General features: G+C 38.1%; 1 protein-coding gene across 3 annotated transcripts in view; it reads left to right on the top strand.

Annotated features, from left to right (window-relative positions):
• RXFP1 (relaxin family peptide receptor 1) overlaps positions 1–19917 on the top strand; it is a 90150-nt gene that overhangs the window by 69266 nt on the left and 967 nt on the right. For all 3 annotated transcript variants that reach the window (XM_050946371.1, XM_050946373.1, XM_050946372.1), the window contains 11 exons: positions 1087–1158; positions 2314–2385; positions 3264–3335; positions 5510–5584; positions 6176–6247; positions 7313–7384; positions 8802–8873; positions 12369–12440; positions 15855–15926; positions 17231–17460; positions 18782–19192. In XM_050946371.1, coding sequence (XP_050802328.1) covers positions 1087–1158; positions 2314–2385; positions 3264–3335; positions 5510–5584; positions 6176–6247; positions 7313–7384; positions 8802–8873; positions 12369–12440; positions 15855–15926; positions 17231–17460; positions 18782–19192 — 1292 coding nt within the window. The remainder of the gene's footprint in view (positions 1–1086; positions 1159–2313; positions 2386–3263; positions 3336–5509; positions 5585–6175; positions 6248–7312; positions 7385–8801; positions 8874–12368; positions 12441–15854; positions 15927–17230; positions 17461–18781; positions 19193–19917) is intronic.

Below are 19917 nucleotides of genomic sequence, written 5' to 3' on the forward strand. Positions count from 1 at the left end.
CTTGTGTTCACAAACTTAAGTACAATTTAGATCTCAAACTAAAAAAGTTCTGAAAACAAAGTGGCCTGTTTCATTAAAGGAAACATATACATTAAACATTTGCTTACAGAATTTAATTCCTTTCATTTACTTCTGATTCACAAGTGTGGGTTTGCTAAGGGATCTCTCACAAATTGATAAGACCTTTTTGGAGCCAATCCTGTTTCTTTTGCAGTCAATGTCAAATCTCCCATTGGTTTCAACAGGAGCAGGACTGAATCCTTAATTTGATTTTGTTGAAAACATTTATTTTTTTTACAACAAATAAAATATTAGAGAAGGGAAGCATGCTTTTTAAAATCAAATACAAGTCTAACATCTTATCCCCAAAAGTAATGATACCGTATGTAATATTTTGAAACTGAGTTCATTAATTGCAAAGGAGATGGAGGGAAAAAAAAGGGGGAGGGAGGAGAGAGTATGAATAATACTTTACTAGGAGCAATCAGCAAGTTTCATCATACATTTTAATTAAATTACCATAAAATGCAACTCTTTGACAATTGTCCCATATTATAAATAGAAATTCCAGCAAAGTGTTTTAATTGACCTTTGCAGCTGGCCTACAACTGTCTATATAAATCAATATAAACAAACCACTGCATGCACTCCATTATACCAGTTCTGTAGTTTTAGCTGCAGAGGCAGATCCTGCACCCACACAAGCCTGTTGACTATAGTAGGATTCTGCACAGGCATAAATGTCTCCTCCTTACACAGATCATATTGCAGGATTAGGGATGAAATCAGGAGGCAGCATGCACACACTGGTTCATTTACAATGAATACAAAGGCAGTTAGGTGTTGGTTTTGGCTGATTTTGAATTATCACTTCAGTAATGTGTTATTTTTTAATTTAAATACACTTTTTTAAATCTTTAAGATAAGACCAGCCATGTGAAATAAATGTCATGAGAGTTTAATTTTAAGGCCTAGCTGCCTTGACAGCATCCTTTTAAATAATATATGTACCTTAGTTGATAAGTTTGGGGATCTTTTTGCATTTACATTTTTACCGAATGAATTGTTGTCATTATTATATCTTAGGTTTCTTCAGAATAATAAAATCAGAGTTGTATCGGAACATGCTTTCAAAGGATTATACAACCTGACAAAACTGTAAGTATTACCATTGCAGTGCTGAAGCAATTTGGAATGGGGCAACTTTTGAAAACAGCTATACATTTCTCTCTCAGTTATTGTGGACATTAAATAATTCCGAAATGGCCCAAACACTGAACTCCAATTCACCGAGCACTTATTCTCACGGAAAACTTCAGAGGATTTGGACAAGTGGTAGCAAGGTTATTTGGCAGGAAAGTACTCTTAAAATATTTCATGGATCTTGTAGTCCGTCCCTATCCCCAAAATTTGCTGTTTCAGAAAGAAAAAGAGGAAACCTCAGTGATTTTAAATGCCAGTTATCCTGGAAGCAGTCGTTATGGAATTAAGAGCTGAGAATGAAAACAGTGGGGCTGCCATGTTTAATTTGAAATAATTGAAAACTCTCTTATTTTCCTGTAGAGAAGCAATTATATAAGAAAAGGAATCTTGTTTCTTATTGTGCAGATTTTACAAAAGATGAGGCTTTTCCAATTTAAAAATACTTTTGGCTAGTGAGTGAGATTGTAGAAAAAAATAAATCCATGTACTGAAAGCACTTAAAAGGTAAATTCCAAAGCTGTTATTACCCTTATTCTTTGTATTTTTTCACCCTAATGGATGATAATTTATTACTACTACTACTACTCCAGACAATTTGCAAAGCCACTCTTTATTTTTCAGTCTTTTCATTTATTCCAGTACCTGAATCCTGTGCCTAATGAACCTGTGAACTTGCTCCCATTTTAGTCAATTGGAACTTTGCTGTTCATTTCAGTGGGAACTGAAGCAGGCCCCAAATGCTTCTGATGCAGGGAGGGTAGTTAGAGCCTACTATGTTTTCTAATAGAAAAGATGAAGATGTTCTAGATGATTATTGCCAAAAAGCTCCAAGTAGCCGTAGTTTCACTGTTGTCCATGTAGCCATATCATTAATCAGAATGCCAGGCTGCTAGCATGGCAAACACTAGCATCCTGAAAGAGACAAAGGGTCAGTATGTGATCACACTCACACAAAGATTAATGTTTTTATTGTCAACAATGGAATCTCTTGAGGATGAAATTTTAATAATACTGTTAGTAATAATAAAGGAAAATCTTAAAATTCTTCTTCACTCCTCTAACATTGATTAGAGAATCTATTGTTTTTTATCTTTATTGATCTTGTTTCAGGTATCTGAGTCACAACAAGATAACCCTTTTAAAGCCTGGTGTCTTTGAAGATCTGCATAAGCTTGAGTGGCTGTATGTACTGTTCTTAGTTTTGGATAGATTTTCTCAAGATATAGTTAAGTTAACACCAGTAAATATTTGTATCTTTTTTATCTTTTTTTATTTCTTTGTATACAGCATGATAATTAAGGGAATCCTTCTACTCCCAGTACGTAAAAACTCCCAGTGACTTTGGAAGCAGAATTGAGCCCTAGAACTTTAAAGGCTCTGTTGTAGCTTATTTTTCAGTAGTACGCACAGTTATAAATAAGTAACTGATTAACACAAAATAATACATAAAATAAATCAGATACTCCAAAATGACAGAAACGGAGCACTTCAGAATGAAATTTCTTGGACAGCCCTTTGCCTGTATATGGTGCTTCACATCCCGCAGAGGAGATGACATTCATAATATGAAATCCTGACAATACTACTGCTTCTTCTGGCAGTGGGATTTGAAAAAAATAACATTGAGATTTGAGGGCATTAATTACATATCTGTCTGTGTGATGAAGAACGACTAACAAACTTTTGCTGTGCATGTTCAATTGCAGGATTGTCTCAGGGATGTCTTGATGTACTGCTACGTTGAAGAAATTCTCTGTACGGTGTCACATTTCTGATGACACTGTTTTAAAAGTTGACAAAAAAATTGCTCTTGTTTTTAAGTTTAAAAAAAATCTTTCAAACAATCATGTGAACTGCACTGGAAAAGGAGTTCCCATGTCATTTGATGAAACTTCAATACTATACCTCAATATATCACAGAATGCTAATTCAATATTCTTATGTAGTTCGAATGGGTATTTGAATATGCCATTTCAGGGTACATTATCTTTCGTAATGTTTGTTCAGTTTTAGACCCCAGTAATTTATCAGTCTGATATACATTTTGTTCTGATTTACAGGATAATTGAAAATAACAAGATCAGTCAGATCTCTCCACTAACGTTTCATGGACTCAACTCACTTATTCTCCTGTAGGTATTAAAATACGAATTAAATGCAATATTTAAAAAAGAGAATAAATGAAAACTAATGTGTATTTATAAGATTTGTTTGTCAAGCTATATTGTCAACTCTCTCCAGTAATGGAGCTTATTTTGGGAGAACTGAGCCCATCCCCCTCCAAAACCTAGCTTTTTCAGTCTTTTTATATGCAAAACTACATGAGTCCTGTATTAGTGCGCTAAACTCAAAAGGACCAGAAGTGAGCTCCGTGTCCTTGCTTTTCAAAAGGCACATAGGAAACCAATCAGGATGCATATGATTCTCTACATTTGGCCATGTCTACACTACAAATTTATGTTGGCCTAAATTACATTGGCATACAGCTTCCACAGTTATTACATTGCTTGTGTGTGTGTATCCTTGGCTCCTTGTGTCAGCGGTGTGCGTTCTTACCAGGAGTGCTTGTATCGATGAAGAGTGCAGTGCACCATAATTATCCCACTGTGCAAATTGCCATCATGGAGTGCAGGGTCTTTAGGAAGTTTTTGCAATGCCTAATGGGACTGAAACAAGTCAGACAGGGATTACTGGGAGCATGGGGTCAACTTTACATGATACAGTGTTCTCCAATCCATAATTTCATCTGCATCCCATAATTTTCACACCTTCTTTTCAAAATCCCACAAACCCATGCATCCCTTCTCGCTGGCAGAAGCATAGTGCCTGCACAACTCTGCACTATTGTCATGAGCATTGCAAGCACAGAACTCATGGTCAGCTGAGAAGTTACACTCTGCAATAGAGGGCTGCTAGGTGTGATTGGCAAGCCGGGCAACCAGGAAAAGGAATTTCAAAAATTTGTGGGGCATTAAAGGAAAGGGAGGGCTTCCTGTCTACCTGACCCCTGGGCAATGGAATTCACAACGATGACCAGAATGGTGAGTGTGGGACATTTTGGGACAGCTGCTGGAGACCATTAACAGTTGATGTAAGTAACACCGAGTCTACACTCTCACTGTGTTGAACTTACATCAATTGTGACTTTACACCACTCGGGAAGGTAGTGTTATTAAGTCAACATAGTGAGGCACTTACGTTAGCGGGAGCAGTCTCATAAAGTCAGTCATATATCATAACCCAAATTATCAGCTGGATAATTTGGGACCCAATAAACACATGGGTACTGACAAACTATGGAGAGAGAGGAAGGAGAGAGAGAGAGATTTGTTTGTATCCATTTGGGAGGGGAACAGTGATATCAACTTCTCAATAGCTTTGCATTGCATACATGGAAACTATGGTTTTCAGTAAATTGTATCTTATTCCAAGTTTATTGGACTCAGTGACTTCAATATTCTTGGATATTTACATACTTTGTGGAAACTTACAGTAAGAAATAAATGTTTCCTTAGTAAAACCTAGCTTTATTTGATTAAATTCTTATACATATTTACTGACCTTCTTTTGTTCAATATCTTTCTCACACATTTAAATCATTTGATAGTTTTCCAGTACATAGTGCTTTGATATTTTAGTTCTACGCTACTTTATATCCATCACAGTAGCATTCTCCTCCTTTATCTTATAACTGGGAATCTAACAGTTTTTAGGGAAGGGCCTGAATCTTTTCACCTCCACCCTCTCTATTCTGTCCTGACACAGATTTTAAAAGGCCAGAATCTTCTCCCAGCAGTATAAATCCAAAGCAACTCAGCTAAAACCAATGTGAGAAAAGACTATGGCCAATTAGGTAGTATTCATATTATGTATCTATGCAAATATCAAATGCTGCTGAATATAAACAAGGACCCAGCCCTGCTGCTATTGATTCAATGGGAAAATGATCAGGTTCTAGGTTTAACTTAAAAAAGATAAATGGGGCCAGATTCACACATACACTTCTGGTGCTTTGTGCTGCTCCAGTGATGCAAGGCAGCCAGAGTGTACCAGTGAATCTGCCCCAACATCTGCAAAAGATTTCCCTTTCCCCAAGTCAATCATTTAGTAATTCAAGAGATGATAGGATCACACCAATACTCATAACGAAATACACTGAAGTGTTTTTAATCATTGTACTATCTCTAACAATATGAAAAATGAATAAATTCTGCCTGCCTTGTACTGAGAAGAAACAAAACTGAAAAAAGGGGCTGGGACGTTGTTTTAACATCAATTGCTAGCGATACTGTTTTTCTTTTTCCAGAGTGCTGATGAATAATTCTCTTGCGCGTTTGCCGGATAAACCTCTTTGCCAACACATGCCCAGGTTACATTGGCTGTAAGTCTTTTTTGTGTGTGTGTGGAGGGGTGTAAAATAAACACCTTTTGTCTTCTTTAAACCAGTGTCATTCCATGACACTTTTTACCAGGGTAATATGAGGGAAGGGAATGATGCTGCAGAATAGACAATCCCTATTTCATGCCAGCCTAACTAGACTGACTTCCTGAGGTGTGTTGAATTCTGCTGGGAGCATATTGCAGTCATGGTGAGCAGGCAACTAATTTATGGTTGTATCCTGTTGGAAGCACTAGAGACCAGGGGCTCCCTGAGTTCTTTCCCCCTCAAGACCACTCGATCACTGCCATTAGGGCAGTCAAAATTTGACTCTCAGATTTTGAAAACAAAAAGAGTTAGGCTCTATCGTACCTGTCAAAACCTGAGTTCAGGATTCAGATTTTCACCCACCTGAGTTAATGATGCTGCTATCACCTAAAGCAGTTCAGGGCGTGCTGAAAAATCCAAATATTATGCTTTGTGCAGCCACAAGGTACTGCTGAGGTTTCCCTTTAATAAATAATTACTTCAAAGTAACTATCTGAATGAAGTTAACTTTTTTCAGTGATAGAATGTTTTGGTTTTATCTCCTAGGGACTTTGAAGGCAATCATATACATAATTTAAGAAATGTCACTTTCATCTCCTGCAGCACTCTAACTGTACTGTAAGTAATGGTACTTTCTATGCAGCCAGAATGAGCAGTGTTTATGGTGAACAACTGTTACATTATGCACAATGGCTGACATCAAGTTTCCGAAATATTGGTTGGTGCTTAGAACTGATGAAGATTATTAAAATGCTACATTTTAATTATACACAACAAAGTAGAACTATTTTATGAACATATGGTAATATTCACCACCGATGAATGCAGCATAACTCCATTTAAGTGAGTTTGACTGATAGTATCAAATACCAAGATTTTGAAACTAAATGTAAAAGAAAAAAAATTCTACCACATGAACTGACCAGATTCAAGGATAATATCATTCGGTCAGGTTGCTGATCCGAGACATTGTAAAATTTCCCCAAAGCTTCTTCAGAGCCGTTGCAATCATCTTCACAATTCCCCTTCACTCCCTTCTGATGCTCTTGATGAGCCTCTGGACTGCTATCTGCCTATTGTTGTCACTTTCTCATCTCTTCTGCACTTCTTTCTCTCAGCTGTCTCTTTCCTGCATGGCTCTCCCCTGATTATTCCTTATGTATTGGGAGGTTTTGGGTGAACAAAGAATGTAGGCTCCAGTCTTTGATGGTTGAATTTCTCAGAAATATCAGATTTGGGATTTGGACTTTCACACTTCTTGCATAAAACATGTGCTTCAGTCACATGCTCAAAAATGTCATGATTTTCAAATAATCAAAAGTTCATGCCATCATACTGTCACATGGCATACAAAATATCAAGATATTTGACATTTCTGAATAACTTTAGTTGTCAGTAGATGCAAATGCAACTGAAAGAGCATATAGCATATATATATGCGTATACATTCGCAGTAAAAAGTGTTTATAGAATATTAAAAGTTATGAATTTTTAATAACTTGGCATATTTTTAATGTACTAAACAATTAAGTAAGATATGAAACGCTGTTTAAAACAAGATGTAAATTAAAGACAGAATGTGCAAAATTATATAGAATATAATCAATTACTTGATTATATATCACAGTCTTCTCAGAAAACAAACACATTTGAGGAAGCATAAGTTTGTTTTTATACTTTCAGGGTGATGAGAAGAAACAAAATCAGCTCCTTAAATGAAAATAGCTTTTCCTCTCTCCAGAAGTTAGATGAACTGTAAGTTGATTTTTTTAAAATCAAAGAACAGCTGAATAATTTAGGTCATTTAAATTGTGAAGATGTACTTTATATATTTGTCAGTAATTCTGTGTTCATATAAAAAGCTCTAGAGAAAGCATCAAACTTCACAGTCATTCAGCATATGAGTTAGTAGATCATTTCAATAATCCAGGAGAAAGAGCGTCTGCCCACAAGAGCATTGTGTTTCCTGAATAAGGACAAGGCATGTCACAGAGGATATGCCTTCTAGTACCCATATGCCAGCAATAACACAGCTGCATGAGGTTAAGCCAGTAATGTAATCAGGGCTCCCAAGCATTTTTACCACCAGTGAACCAGCTGACCAAGAAGAATCAGTACTCTGTGAACCCATCCCAGATTTGGGTTCCTCATTTGATGCAAACTACCTGACCAACTACTGCCCGGTATCTAATCTTCCATTTTGGGTTAACATTATGGAGAAGATAGCGCTGAGACAACCCTCAAAATATCTGGTTGCCTCCTATCTACCTGATTCTTGTCAGTCAGGGGAGGGGCCTGGCTACAGCACTGATTCTGCACTGGTCACATTGATAGATTGTTTCGTGTGCTAGATAAAGGTCAGGGGCCAAATTCTCTACTCATCTCACTGGATGCATCTCCATTGACTTAAAGCATTTGGTTTGATATATTGCTCGTTAGTTTACTTAATGATTTGGGGAAACTGCTGGGATTTTTTTAAATGTTGCATTTTTTAAATTATGTCAAAGCATGCAAATATTATTGCCCAAAATAGGCATATCTTTAATCTTTGTTATAGTTACATTATTAATAAATGCTAGATATTATTATTAAAAACTAGATGTAACAGAATGTGTCCATTAGGACATTTTTTTTAAATCCATTTTAGTTGCACAATGGATAAGAATTTTATTCCAAACCTATTAACTACCATAAGTAAGGAATTAAAGTGGAAACTGACTAAACATTTACTGTAAATGTAATTGAAATGGTCTTAGTCTATTAACTGAGACATTAGATTATTTGGTTAGTTTAGGCAGGAAAACTCCTTTGATATTTCTGTCCAAGACCGTAAATTAATCGACTGGGGAGGAGGTGGGGAACTGGAGGGAAGAAGCAGCACCAAGAAGAGAAAATGAAAAGATAAATAAAATAAAATCAAAAGTAAAGTAAAAAATAATAAAACCTGGAAGTATTATATGGTCTCATATAGTCTGAGGTCTCTATCTTTCACGCTTTACTTTAACATCATTCTTCTATTTTCCAGGTTTCTGATAACCTATGTAACAACCTATAATTTGAATTGACAAAGGGACTCAAAATTATGGAGCTCTTTACGTTATTAATGTTTCTTGTCATAATGAAAAGAAACTACTAACAACCAATTATATTATATCTGTGATTGTTTCCTCAGAGACTTGGCTAGCAACAAGATTGAATCACTTCCTCCATACCTATTTAAGGATCTGAAGGAGCTCTCACAGCTGTAAGGCTTTATAATAACTCTTCCTTATACTGTGTGCTATTGTACATTATTCATTAAAATGATAGCTTCAGTCATCCAGTCCAGGAAGCAAAACCAAGAAAGTCATGTTCGTATCTGAGTTTTACCTGAAAATGCCAAACTTAGTCTGAAATGCAATTTAAAAAAAAGATTATATACAAAATAATTGCATAAAAGATGCATAGTATCATGATTGTCCAAAAAGAGCAATTATTTAAAATTATTCCTGCCAATATAGTTAGTATTTTTAATAACTAGATTACATTACTCAGCACACAGAAAATGAATGTGCCATTTAGAATGAGAGATCTTATGGACTTCAACAGGCGCTCAGCCTGTGACAGGAGTTGGCCCTAAGAATATATTTTAGGAATACACTTTTTCCTCAAGTGTTAAATCTTCTGTTAAAATGACACATTTTCTCTACTGGAATCTATTAGTTTCTGTGGTTTATCCTGCTATGATTCTGTTTTCTATGTATTACAACCTGAAATATAGAAATCTGCCTCCGTGCTTGACAACAGAGCTGCAACAAGATTCAAGAGAGAAGTTACTACAAAATAAAAAAACTCTTCATATTTGATTGATCTTTGTACCCAAATGTATAAACACTGCTGCTGGGCACGGTAGTGCCTATTGTTAGCTGTTCATTGACTTCATGGACTCCTGACTTCAATATAGCCATTCACCATATCAAGTATCACACCCAACAGCAGATGTTTGCAAGATTAGGCCCTGTGTGTGATGGTTGCCTGAATCTGAAATAGAAGTAATCTAGACAGTTCTGTTCCTTGTGCATGGAAAACATAACCGCTCTGAAAAGGCTGACAAACCAATTAGAGAAAAAGGCACACAAAGTGAGTAACACCATGAAATTAGTGGAGGAATATTAAAAAGATGTAAGCAGGGATGGACTGATGTGTAACCAAAAATGTAGTGCCCAGACCTGTTTGTATATTTCTGTGGGGTGGTTTATTTACAAAACGTGGAAATCACTTTGGGCTCCTATAATCCCAATCATATTTGTTTATCTCCAAAGAGGGGTGGAGTCAAAATTTAAAGACATTTTCAGAGCATGATTCTTCTTGTTCAGTCCTGCTTTAGGGTCAAATTGTGACTGTTAAACCATGGGCCACATTAGAGAAGATTAGTAGAAACTGTGCAGTAATAACAGGGATCCTTCAGAGAACTGTTATTCTTGTATCCTCCCCATTGACATTCACCTTTTTATTGTATTTCTATGGTGAACGACAAGGTGTATAGTATCCAGCTATATCAGGTCCCACCGTAACTCTGTTCATATAATGCAACATAATGAAATTATCATTATGTTGCATCACAAATCTATATAAATACTTTTAATCAGGAGTAAGTATTCTTTTAATGTCTTCCCCTCACACTGTGCCCTTCTTAAGGGCCAGCACAGTGCAGTGGTGTGCATAGAGCTGGAGAGACTGGGTATAAGACATTACTCCTGCAGTCACTGTAGGGAACATCAGGAGGACAGCAAAAAATTGTGAGGTACATGCACACATACACATAAATACTCAGAGTGGTTGTGCCTGATTCTAATTTATATTATTTTATTCTACTGCCCTCAAGTTTCTTTCTCAAGTCACATAAATGCATGTAAAAAAAAGATGCATTTTAGAGACGGGGGAAAAAACCTCTTATTTTGTAAATTACTCCTGAGGGAATTCTGCACCACTGTGCATGACAGAATTTATGTCCCCTGCAGATTTCTTTGCTTCCCCACAGAAAAATGACTTTCTGATGGAAGCAAAGGGAATCCACAAGAATGCTCATAGTGCCTTCCCCAGCAGTATGTTTCAGGTGCCCAGGCCAGCTGACAGAGAGGTAAATCACTGTGGGGCAGGGGATGGGACTGGAGAAGACCTGGCTCGTGGCTCCTACCCTGCGCCGGGCTCAGTTGCTAGTCCCAGCTGGGCTGGGGAGGACCAGACTTCTTCTTTCCCTGCACAGCATCTGGGGCCATGTCAGACCTACCCCCAGATTTCTCTCCCTGGCTGAAAGAAGCTCTGCAAGCTCTCTCCTCCACCACCCCCACTTCCTGCATCCATCGATCCTCAGCTGCAGGAGGAGGGATCACTGTACACAGAGCTGCTACTCCATCCACTCAGTCCCCGTGCATCCAGACCCCCTCATACCCAGACCCTCCTGCTGAGCCTCACCACCACTCCCTGCTCCCAGAACCACCCCTCCAGATGAGCCCCACTCCCCCTGCACCTGGATCACCCCGACAAACCATCTACACTCGGATTCTCATCCTATTGAGCTCCAACCAGCTGCATATGGATCCCCACCCCACTGAGCCCCATTCCCCCAGCATCTTGAACCCCCTACTGAATGCCCCCACACCCAACCCCCCCACCAAGCTCTATCCCCCCCACACCTTAACCTCTCCCTGCTGAGATCCAACCACCTTCACCTGGACCCCCCTGCAGAGTCCCATTGCACCAAGAACCCCTCAACAAGCCCCTGTGTATCCAGATCCTCCCCATACCCAGATCCCCCATTGAGCTGCCAGCACCCAGATTGCCCCACACCTGGCTCTCCCTGCACTAAGCCCTCCCACGCACACTTGGATCCTGCATTACTGAGCCTGCTCCCCCACACCTGGCGCACTTGGCACAGAGGGGCAGGGTCCTGGGGTGTTTCTAGGCCGGACCTGGTCTTTGTGCTGTCTCAGGGTTGGGTGCAGTCTCACTGCTGAGTCCATGTCCCAGGGGGAGCTGCACAGTGATCTCCCACCTCTGTGCAGCCAGTGGCCTGTGCTCCCCAATCCCATGCTGGAGCCTTCATATTTATTTAACAAATAAAATTTGCAGAATTTAAATATGTTTGCACATCATTTTTTATTTTTTTGGCATGCCTTCAGGAGTATTAAATATATGTGATTTTTTTCTTTTTCTTTTCTTTTTTTTTTTTTTGTAATCTTGCAGTCCTAGCTAGAGATAAGTCTGGGTGGCACTTGATCTGCAGGGAGGTGACGCCACTTTAGGATTTGATATGATGATGATGAATTCTTTGGAGTTTTTTAAATACATAAGGTCCAAAAAGTTTAGCAACTGAAATATTTCTGCAATTAAAAACATTGAATAAAATTTCTTATATTAACACCATGCTTGTGAAGCATCAGGCTGTTCTCTGTTCTTGTTTACCAAGTTGTCAGGTAGAAGAGTATCAGAGGGGTAGTCATGTTAGTCTGGATCTGTAAAAAGCAACAGAGTCCTGTGGCACCTTATAGACTAACAGATGTTTTGGAGCATAAGCTTTCGTGGATGAATACCCACTTCGTCAGATGCATGTAGGTAGAGGAGTGTCACTATTTACAATTGTAACTGTCTTACTATGAGTCACTATTACAGGAACTGAAAACAAAGGGATAATGTGGCTAGACATTATCTTCAGAGGAGGAATCTGCATAATATTAGCTATCACTGTTTGCATTTACAGGAACCTTTCATATAACCCCATCCAGAAAATACAAGCAAACCAGTTTGATTACCTATTAAAACTCAAATCCCTGTAAGTATTTAGTCCTTTTGATATATGTGTTATGGATATTTTCTTTTTGATTTTGCAATTCTTGTCGAGAAAAATTGTTTCTGCAGAACAAGTGTAATAACAAGCCATATATGAGGTGCTTTGTACCTCTGCTCCTCTATTATATTTGTTGGTGTCCCTCAAAGATGTATCATTGAAAAAAATTACCTCCAGTATTCAGATTTCTTCTTGAGCTCTCCAGCTTCTTTTGTGGGAAATTTTGAAGCACAAAAAGAGACCAGTCAGTCCAGATAGCATATAAAAATATCCAGAAAGGGTGAAATCAATTCCACTGTCATGAAAGTAAGGGCTTTTCTAGATAAACAGTTGGTGCACACCTCATGTTGGGATGTAAATCCACAGCACACTAGTGTGCTGCACACTAACTCTCCATGTGAACAATGCTGCCACACATTAAAAGTTCCCTAGCACGCTTTAAAATGGATCTTCTAGTGCATGGTAGCAGAGTCCAAGGGGCGACTTAGTGCACAGCAGACTAATGTACTGTGGATTTACACCGCCCAGCTTGTTGTGCACTAAATCACCATGTGGTCAAGCCCTTAGGTGCCTAATTCCAAGCTGGAGGGAGGTGGCTCTCTCTGCTTGGGATTCATGCTCATGAACCCTGTCCTAGCGTTAAGCAATTAAGCCTGTTGGTGGTGGAGGAGATGTGTCCCCCCCTTTAACATTTAGCCCAGTGATTAAGGTATTTACTTGGGATGTGGGAGACACAATTCAGTCCCCCACCCCTCCTTGATGTGGAGAACAGATCTGAATTTAGGTCTCCCCTTTCCCAGGGGAGGTCTGAGGTATTTTGGAACAGATTATGCTCAATCTCTCCTGTTGAAGCTGTTCTACTGTACATAATTTAAATATTCATTAGGCCATAAAGCAAATGTGAATGTCCTAATCACTTTAATTATTTATACACAGTGAAAGAGTTTCCAAAGGAAAGCTTGAGAAAGACCTACCCCATACTCCAGTGATAGAAAAGACTGTATTTAGAGATGTTATGCAGAAAGACTTGATAAGATATAGACGTAACCCAGATGTAAGCACCAAGGGAGAGGTCTGAGTCAAAGATGACACCCAGAATATAGGCCTGAATAATAAGTAGGATATTGGTGTAGTCCATGATGATCAAGAAAAGAGGGGTTGAGGGGGGAAATGAAGAGCTCTGTTTTAGCTATGTTGATCCAGAGCTGATGGTTAGACATCAATGAAGAGAGATGTCAGAGAGACACGCTGTGATTTTAGTTTGGACAGGAGACAGGTCTGGAGTAGAGAGGTAAATCTGTGAGTTGTCTGCATAGAGATGATAGTTGAATTTGTGTTTATAGATGAAATTATCCAGACATCAGATATAGAGGGAGAAGAGAAGCAGACCAAGGACAGAGCTCTGTGGAACTCCCAGAGAAAGTAGGAGTAGGGATTAGGAGGCTCCTTTCAAGGGCACGCAGAAGGTGCAATTAGAGAAGTAGGAGGAGTCATGGAAGCCAAGGGATGACAAGATTTCAACAAGAACATGGTTGATTGTGTCTAAGGCAACTGACAGGTCAAGGAGGATGAGGATGGAGTACTGGTTCTGAGATTTTGGCTAATAAGAGGTTATTTGAGCCTATGGCAAGAGTGGTTTCTGTGGCGTGCAAGGGGCAGAAGCTGGATTGGAGAGTGTCTAGGATGGAGGAGAGGAACTCCAGACAGTACTTGTAAACAGTGTGTTCAGTGAGCTTTGAGATGAAAGGGAGAATGGACATGGGGCAATAGTTGGAGAGGCAAGTGGGATGAAGGTTGTTTTTTTTTTTTCTCAAATGGGAGACACTAAAGCATGTTTGTGTTGTGAAGAGAAAAATGCTAGAGGAGAATGAGTGATAAGAAGAATAAGGGAGGGGAATGAGAGTGGACATAAGGGAGATCAAGAGATGGGTTGGAATTGGGTCACTGGGACAAGTAGAGGTGTTAGAAGAAGAAGAAAGCAGATGAGAAACTTCTGCATCTGTGACCAGAGATAAGCAGAAAGTTGGTGGGGAGGAGAAGGGAAAGCACAATAAAAAAAGCCCTGGGGACAATAAAAAAAGCTCTGAGGAAAGGGCCTTAAAAGACCCTCCCAGCTACTAACCATTAAGGCAGATACTGTTCTTCACCTGTGGCTTGATCTGCTGTGAACTCAGATGAACTTTGCACTAAAATCTTTGTAGGATAGGCCCCAAATCCATCTCAGTCCAAATCAAAAAATGACAGTGTGTATTTAGAAAACACACTATACAGTTAACTGTTGCACTGTTTGAACTGAAAGAATTAAGTAATTATTCTGTTAATATAACACTATGAAATTATACTTCAGTGACACAATATTGTAGTTGAAGATATTAATGCAATTTTTTTCTTACATTAAGAAAAAATAAAAACAAAAAAAATCCCTTGATAGTTTTGAAAGAGTGCCCAACATTTTAGGAAAGATGTGGACAGATTGGAGAAAGTCCAGAGGAGAGCAACAAAATTTTGAAAGGTTTAGAAAACCTGACTTCTGAGGAAAGGTTGAAAAATGTGGTATGTTTTGTCTGGAGAAAAGAAGCCTGAGGGGGGGACCTGATAACAGTCTTCAAATATGTTTAGGACTGCTCTACACAGGACTGTGATCCATTGTTTTCCATGTCCATTGAAGGCAGGACAAGAAGAAATGGGTTTAATCTGCAGGAAGGGAAATTTAGGTTAGATGTTAGGAATGATTCTCTAACTATAAAGGCAGTTAAATTCTGGAATAGGCTTCCAACAGAGGTTGTGGAATCCTCATCACTGAAGGTTTTTAAGAATATGATAGACCAACACCTGTCAAGGATGGTCTAGATTTATTTGGTCCTGCCTCAGCACAGGGAGCTGGACTTTATGACTTCCCAAGGTCCCTGCCAGCCCTACATTTCTGTGATTTTCCTCAGTGTGCCAGTCATTGGGTGAATTCCAGTGGTTGTTACTATAGCTAATGAAGTACTTTGGACCCTCTGAGAGGAAAGGCACAATATGAATTTAAAATATTATTATTAGAAATACTATTATTATTTTCCCTGAGATAATGGAAGAACATCAATAGAACAGTACTTTGGAAATGCAAAGTAATAATATAGATAACATTGCTGAGAACACTGAAAGAGGCTCCTTTGTGCTATTAGGACAGCAAGGTTATCAAAATTAACTGTAATTTATTTTTATTTCACTTTTTAGCTTTTTATTTAGATTTTCTACTGCAGAAGTTTCAAATATATGAATGGACTAGATGCAATTCTCATTCATCTATAATTTCATGTAATCAAAGCTACACAATTGTGGCCACAATAAGCTTGTTGTGTTTTACCACTGATTTTATGTTGCCTTTTTTTATTGTGAATATATTGGTTATAGCAGCCTGGAGGGCATTGAAATTACAAATATCCAAAGAAGGGTGTTCAAACCACTTAGAAATCTCTCCCACATGTAAGTAGATTATTCCAGTTTTCCTTCCTGTGTTTTGATTTTTTAATTTTACAAAGTGCAGAATGTTTAAAAATAGAAATATATGAGAACTTGCATTCACTGCCTTTCTGGCTGCTGAGTAGTTGAAAAACCAATTGATGCTGTCAGGTAAACTGAGAGTATCATTAAGAAAAAGTGATGGAGGGAGGAGGTTAGGATTCATTTTAACATAATGATAAAGTTAAAATTATAATTAAATCTCCTAAACAGCAAAGTTCAGTTCCTTGTAAACAGATATTGTACTGACCCTATCTGGGTTTGCTTATTGATGTATACATGATCTAAAGTAATATTAATAGTACCAGTTTAGGTATGCTAATATATGTATAATGTATTCTGATATAGACCATTATCGTTTCTGTGGCTCTCAGAATGTACCAAATCACTTTCAGCTGATGAAAAAATACAACAATATTCAGCAAGAATGATCAAACCTTTATCAGCATAAATTAAAAGAAACTGTCATAAGTAAAACAAAGGTGGGGAAATACCACAACTCAGCAGCTGAGTATAGATCTCTTGAGTTTCTACAGATACTCTTTGCTTTCTGACTCCCCTGCAGACATTCCTATATGCCTTCACAGACCTAATTAAACTAGGGAAAGGGGAAGAAGGCAAGAGATAGCTAACTCCCAGCTTAGTGAGGACTAGCTATTGTCTCCGCACTCTGTCACAATCATATCTTTTTATAGTGTGCGCTGTGGATTCAATTAAAATAATTACTTTTTTTAAGTACTGTTATTACTAATGTTTAGCACATATACATAGTGCTTTTTAGCATCAAACCACTAACAAACATTAACTAACTAATCAGTTCATACCCTGACAGGTTTGATACAGACTTGAAGTTTATTTCAAATTCAGACTAGAAATAAGGTTTACATTTTTAACGGAGAGAGTAATTTACCATGAGTAGTGGTGGAGTCTCCATCACTGACAACTTTCTAACAGATCTGTTCTAGGAATTATTTTGGGGAAGTTCTATGCCTTGCGTTGTACAGGAGATCAGACTAGGTGATCACAATGGTCTCTTCTAGCCTTGGAATCCATTAATGAATTTGTGCATTTCTTTGTGTACTTAAAAAATCAAAAAAATCAAAATCCTTTATTACTAGTTTTCTATTACCAGAAAACATTTTATGCTTTAGATCTTTAGTAGGTGTTCCACAAATGCCCACATTATTGTGAAAAACATGTATCCCAAACCGCACCAATTTGACAATCAGAGAGAAACATTTTTCTCATTTTCTTTTTTCCTCAACTAGATATTTTAAGAAATTCCAGTATTGTGGATATGCCCCCCATGTGCGCAGCTGTAAGCCAAATACTGATGGGATTTCATCCTTTGAGAATCTCCTAGCTAGCACTGTACAGAGAGTGTTTGTCTGGGTCGTTTCTGCTGTCACTTGCTTTGGAAATATCTTTGTTATCTGCATGCGGCCTTACATCAGATCTGAGAACAAGTTCCATGCCATGTCAATAATGTCTCTCTGCTGTGAGTATTACCCCCAAATAAAAGGTTTCAAACACATATAAAAATCTGGTTTTAGTATGTCTGCCTATAAATTTTATTATTATATAGCAGTGACACACCCATAGCACTAGATTGCAAGAGAAAGTTCAGCCAAATTATAAGATGCTATACCTCAAACAACACAAAGGTTCTTGGAGTCTACCTTTAAGTTACTGTGGAGAGTGGGTTAACACTGAAGGCCAAGTGTCTGATATTACTCCCATCGAAGTTGAGTGCCAAATTACTGTCTTCAATAAGAACAGGAATGAGCCCCAAATTTTCAAAGGAATGTTAACCCAGCTTCAGCACAATTAATTCGTGTGTAATTCGTGCACAGCAGAAGAATTTGTGTTCTAAACATTGCAATTTGCAAAATGGTTGTAAAAACTCAATTTTACACACATTCTGTGATTTCTGTTGTGAGAAAATGCTGTTCTTTACATGACCAAATGATTGTGTGTGCAAATGCAGGATTGACTTTGAAAATGTGACCCTGAATGTGACTCCAGGGCTTTCCCATTTTTGGAGTATTTCAAAATGTTTGCTTTTTGTTCCAGATCATAATTAAACCAAATTTCAAAATATTGAAATCCTCCACAAAATGGAATTATCTTTCTTTACACAGCTCTAATCCTGACAATGCCTAAGGTGGCTCAGAGAGGAACTCCCTAATGCATACTTTGAAAAGTGTGCAGGAACCCTCCCACAATATTTTAATTTTCACTGTGGAACTTATTTAGTCAGCCACACATGTGGAGTGTGGCCTGCCTTACCTGAGAATTTTTCAACCTCAGCAAAAGGCTCTGTGCAATCTGTATTGTGCATGCCCAGCATATGATTTTTGATAGGATCGTAGCTTGGGCAAATCAAAACCAAATTTCTGTAACACTAGCAAAGACACTTCTACTCAATGTGAACACTTTGCACACAAAGTTTCAGTATTCTAGCCATTTTGGAACTAGAACTGTTCATAAAAAGCTGCAGGAAGTATTTTTATAATGGGAAATGTATATTATTTTTATTCATGCTTTATAACAACTGGTTTTTGCATGAACTTAAAAGGAAAATCACCTTAGGGCAGAGAGCAAGAATAAATTATGTCAGTCCAAATGGTGAAAATTTCAGAAAGGCAGTAGTCACTGAAAATCAGTTAGAATTGAGAATTTTGTAATCTTAACTATAGTTGCTGGTAGAACTTTAAGTATATTATTAAAATACATATATTATAAAATAAAGGATAATTCAGATATATAAACCAAATTATTCCCTATTAATTCATATTCTTTGAATGTTATTTCTACAGGTGCTGACTGTCTGATGGGAATATATTTATTTGTGATTGGAGCCTTTGACGTTAAATATCGTGGAGAATACAACAAGCATGCTCAGTTGTGGATGGACAGTATCCACTGCCAATTGGTGGGCTCATTGGCTATTCTGTCTACAGAGGTGTCTGTTTTACTGTTGACTTACCTGACTTTGGAAAAATATATATGCATAGTTTACCCTTTTAGGTGTTTGAAGCCAGGAAAATGCAGGACAATTTCCATTTTGATTCTCATCTGGGTTATTGGCTTTGTGGTTGCTTTTATTCCACTAAGCCACAAGGAATTTTTCAGAAACTACTATGGCACCAATGGAGTCTGTTTTCCTCTTCATTCAGAACAGGCAGAAAGTACAGGAGGCCAGATTTATTCTGTTGTTATTTTTTTAGGTAAGTATGTTGTGTTTCTTCTTTTACATATGTTAGCTGGAGCTTCAGGGGGAGCCCAACTTTCAGACGAAGATGGCAGCTTTACTAGGCTGCCCAAATCCCATATTTGGATGCTCTGATTAGTATATAAATGCCCACTTTATGCACTTAGGTACAATGATTGGCACCCAAGAATTAGATTTGAACACCTTATTTACTCATGTTTGAAAATGGGCCCTCTGTGAAAGTATGAGACCCATGAATTTATTAAAATATTTACTTTTAAAATCTCAGTATTATACATGAGCTTACTCATTTGCTGCTTAGTTTGATGATGGTGTGATGACCAGTCACTGGCCAGTTGGTTGGAGCATATGCTAATCAGGGATTGAGCCCCCACCCTTTGCCTGTCTAGGCCACATCTTTCTAGGGTCAAAAGGATGGTCTAGTGGACTGTGCACTGCACTAGGACTTAGGAGATCTAGCGCCAGTGCCTGGTTCAGTCGCAGATTGCCTGTGAGACCTTGAGCAAGTCAGTTAATCTATCTTGTGCCTCGATAAGCCACATGTAAAATGGGAATAATACTGATGTGAGAGGGTTGTTGTAAGCATAAAATTCATTAGTAGTTAGCAGGTGCTCAGATACTACAGGAAATAGGGGTTGTAGACCGTCAGTAAAGCAATGCTGAAACCAAAGAACACAGACCTACAAGATTCACTACATGGTTTAGATAGGGAATGTTCAC

The sequence above is a fragment of the Gopherus flavomarginatus genome, chromosome 3, assembly GCF_025201925.1.
Source record: "Gopherus flavomarginatus isolate rGopFla2 chromosome 3, rGopFla2.mat.asm, whole genome shotgun sequence".
In the NCBI taxonomy this organism is placed as follows: domain Eukaryota; kingdom Metazoa; phylum Chordata; order Testudines; family Testudinidae; genus Gopherus; species Gopherus flavomarginatus.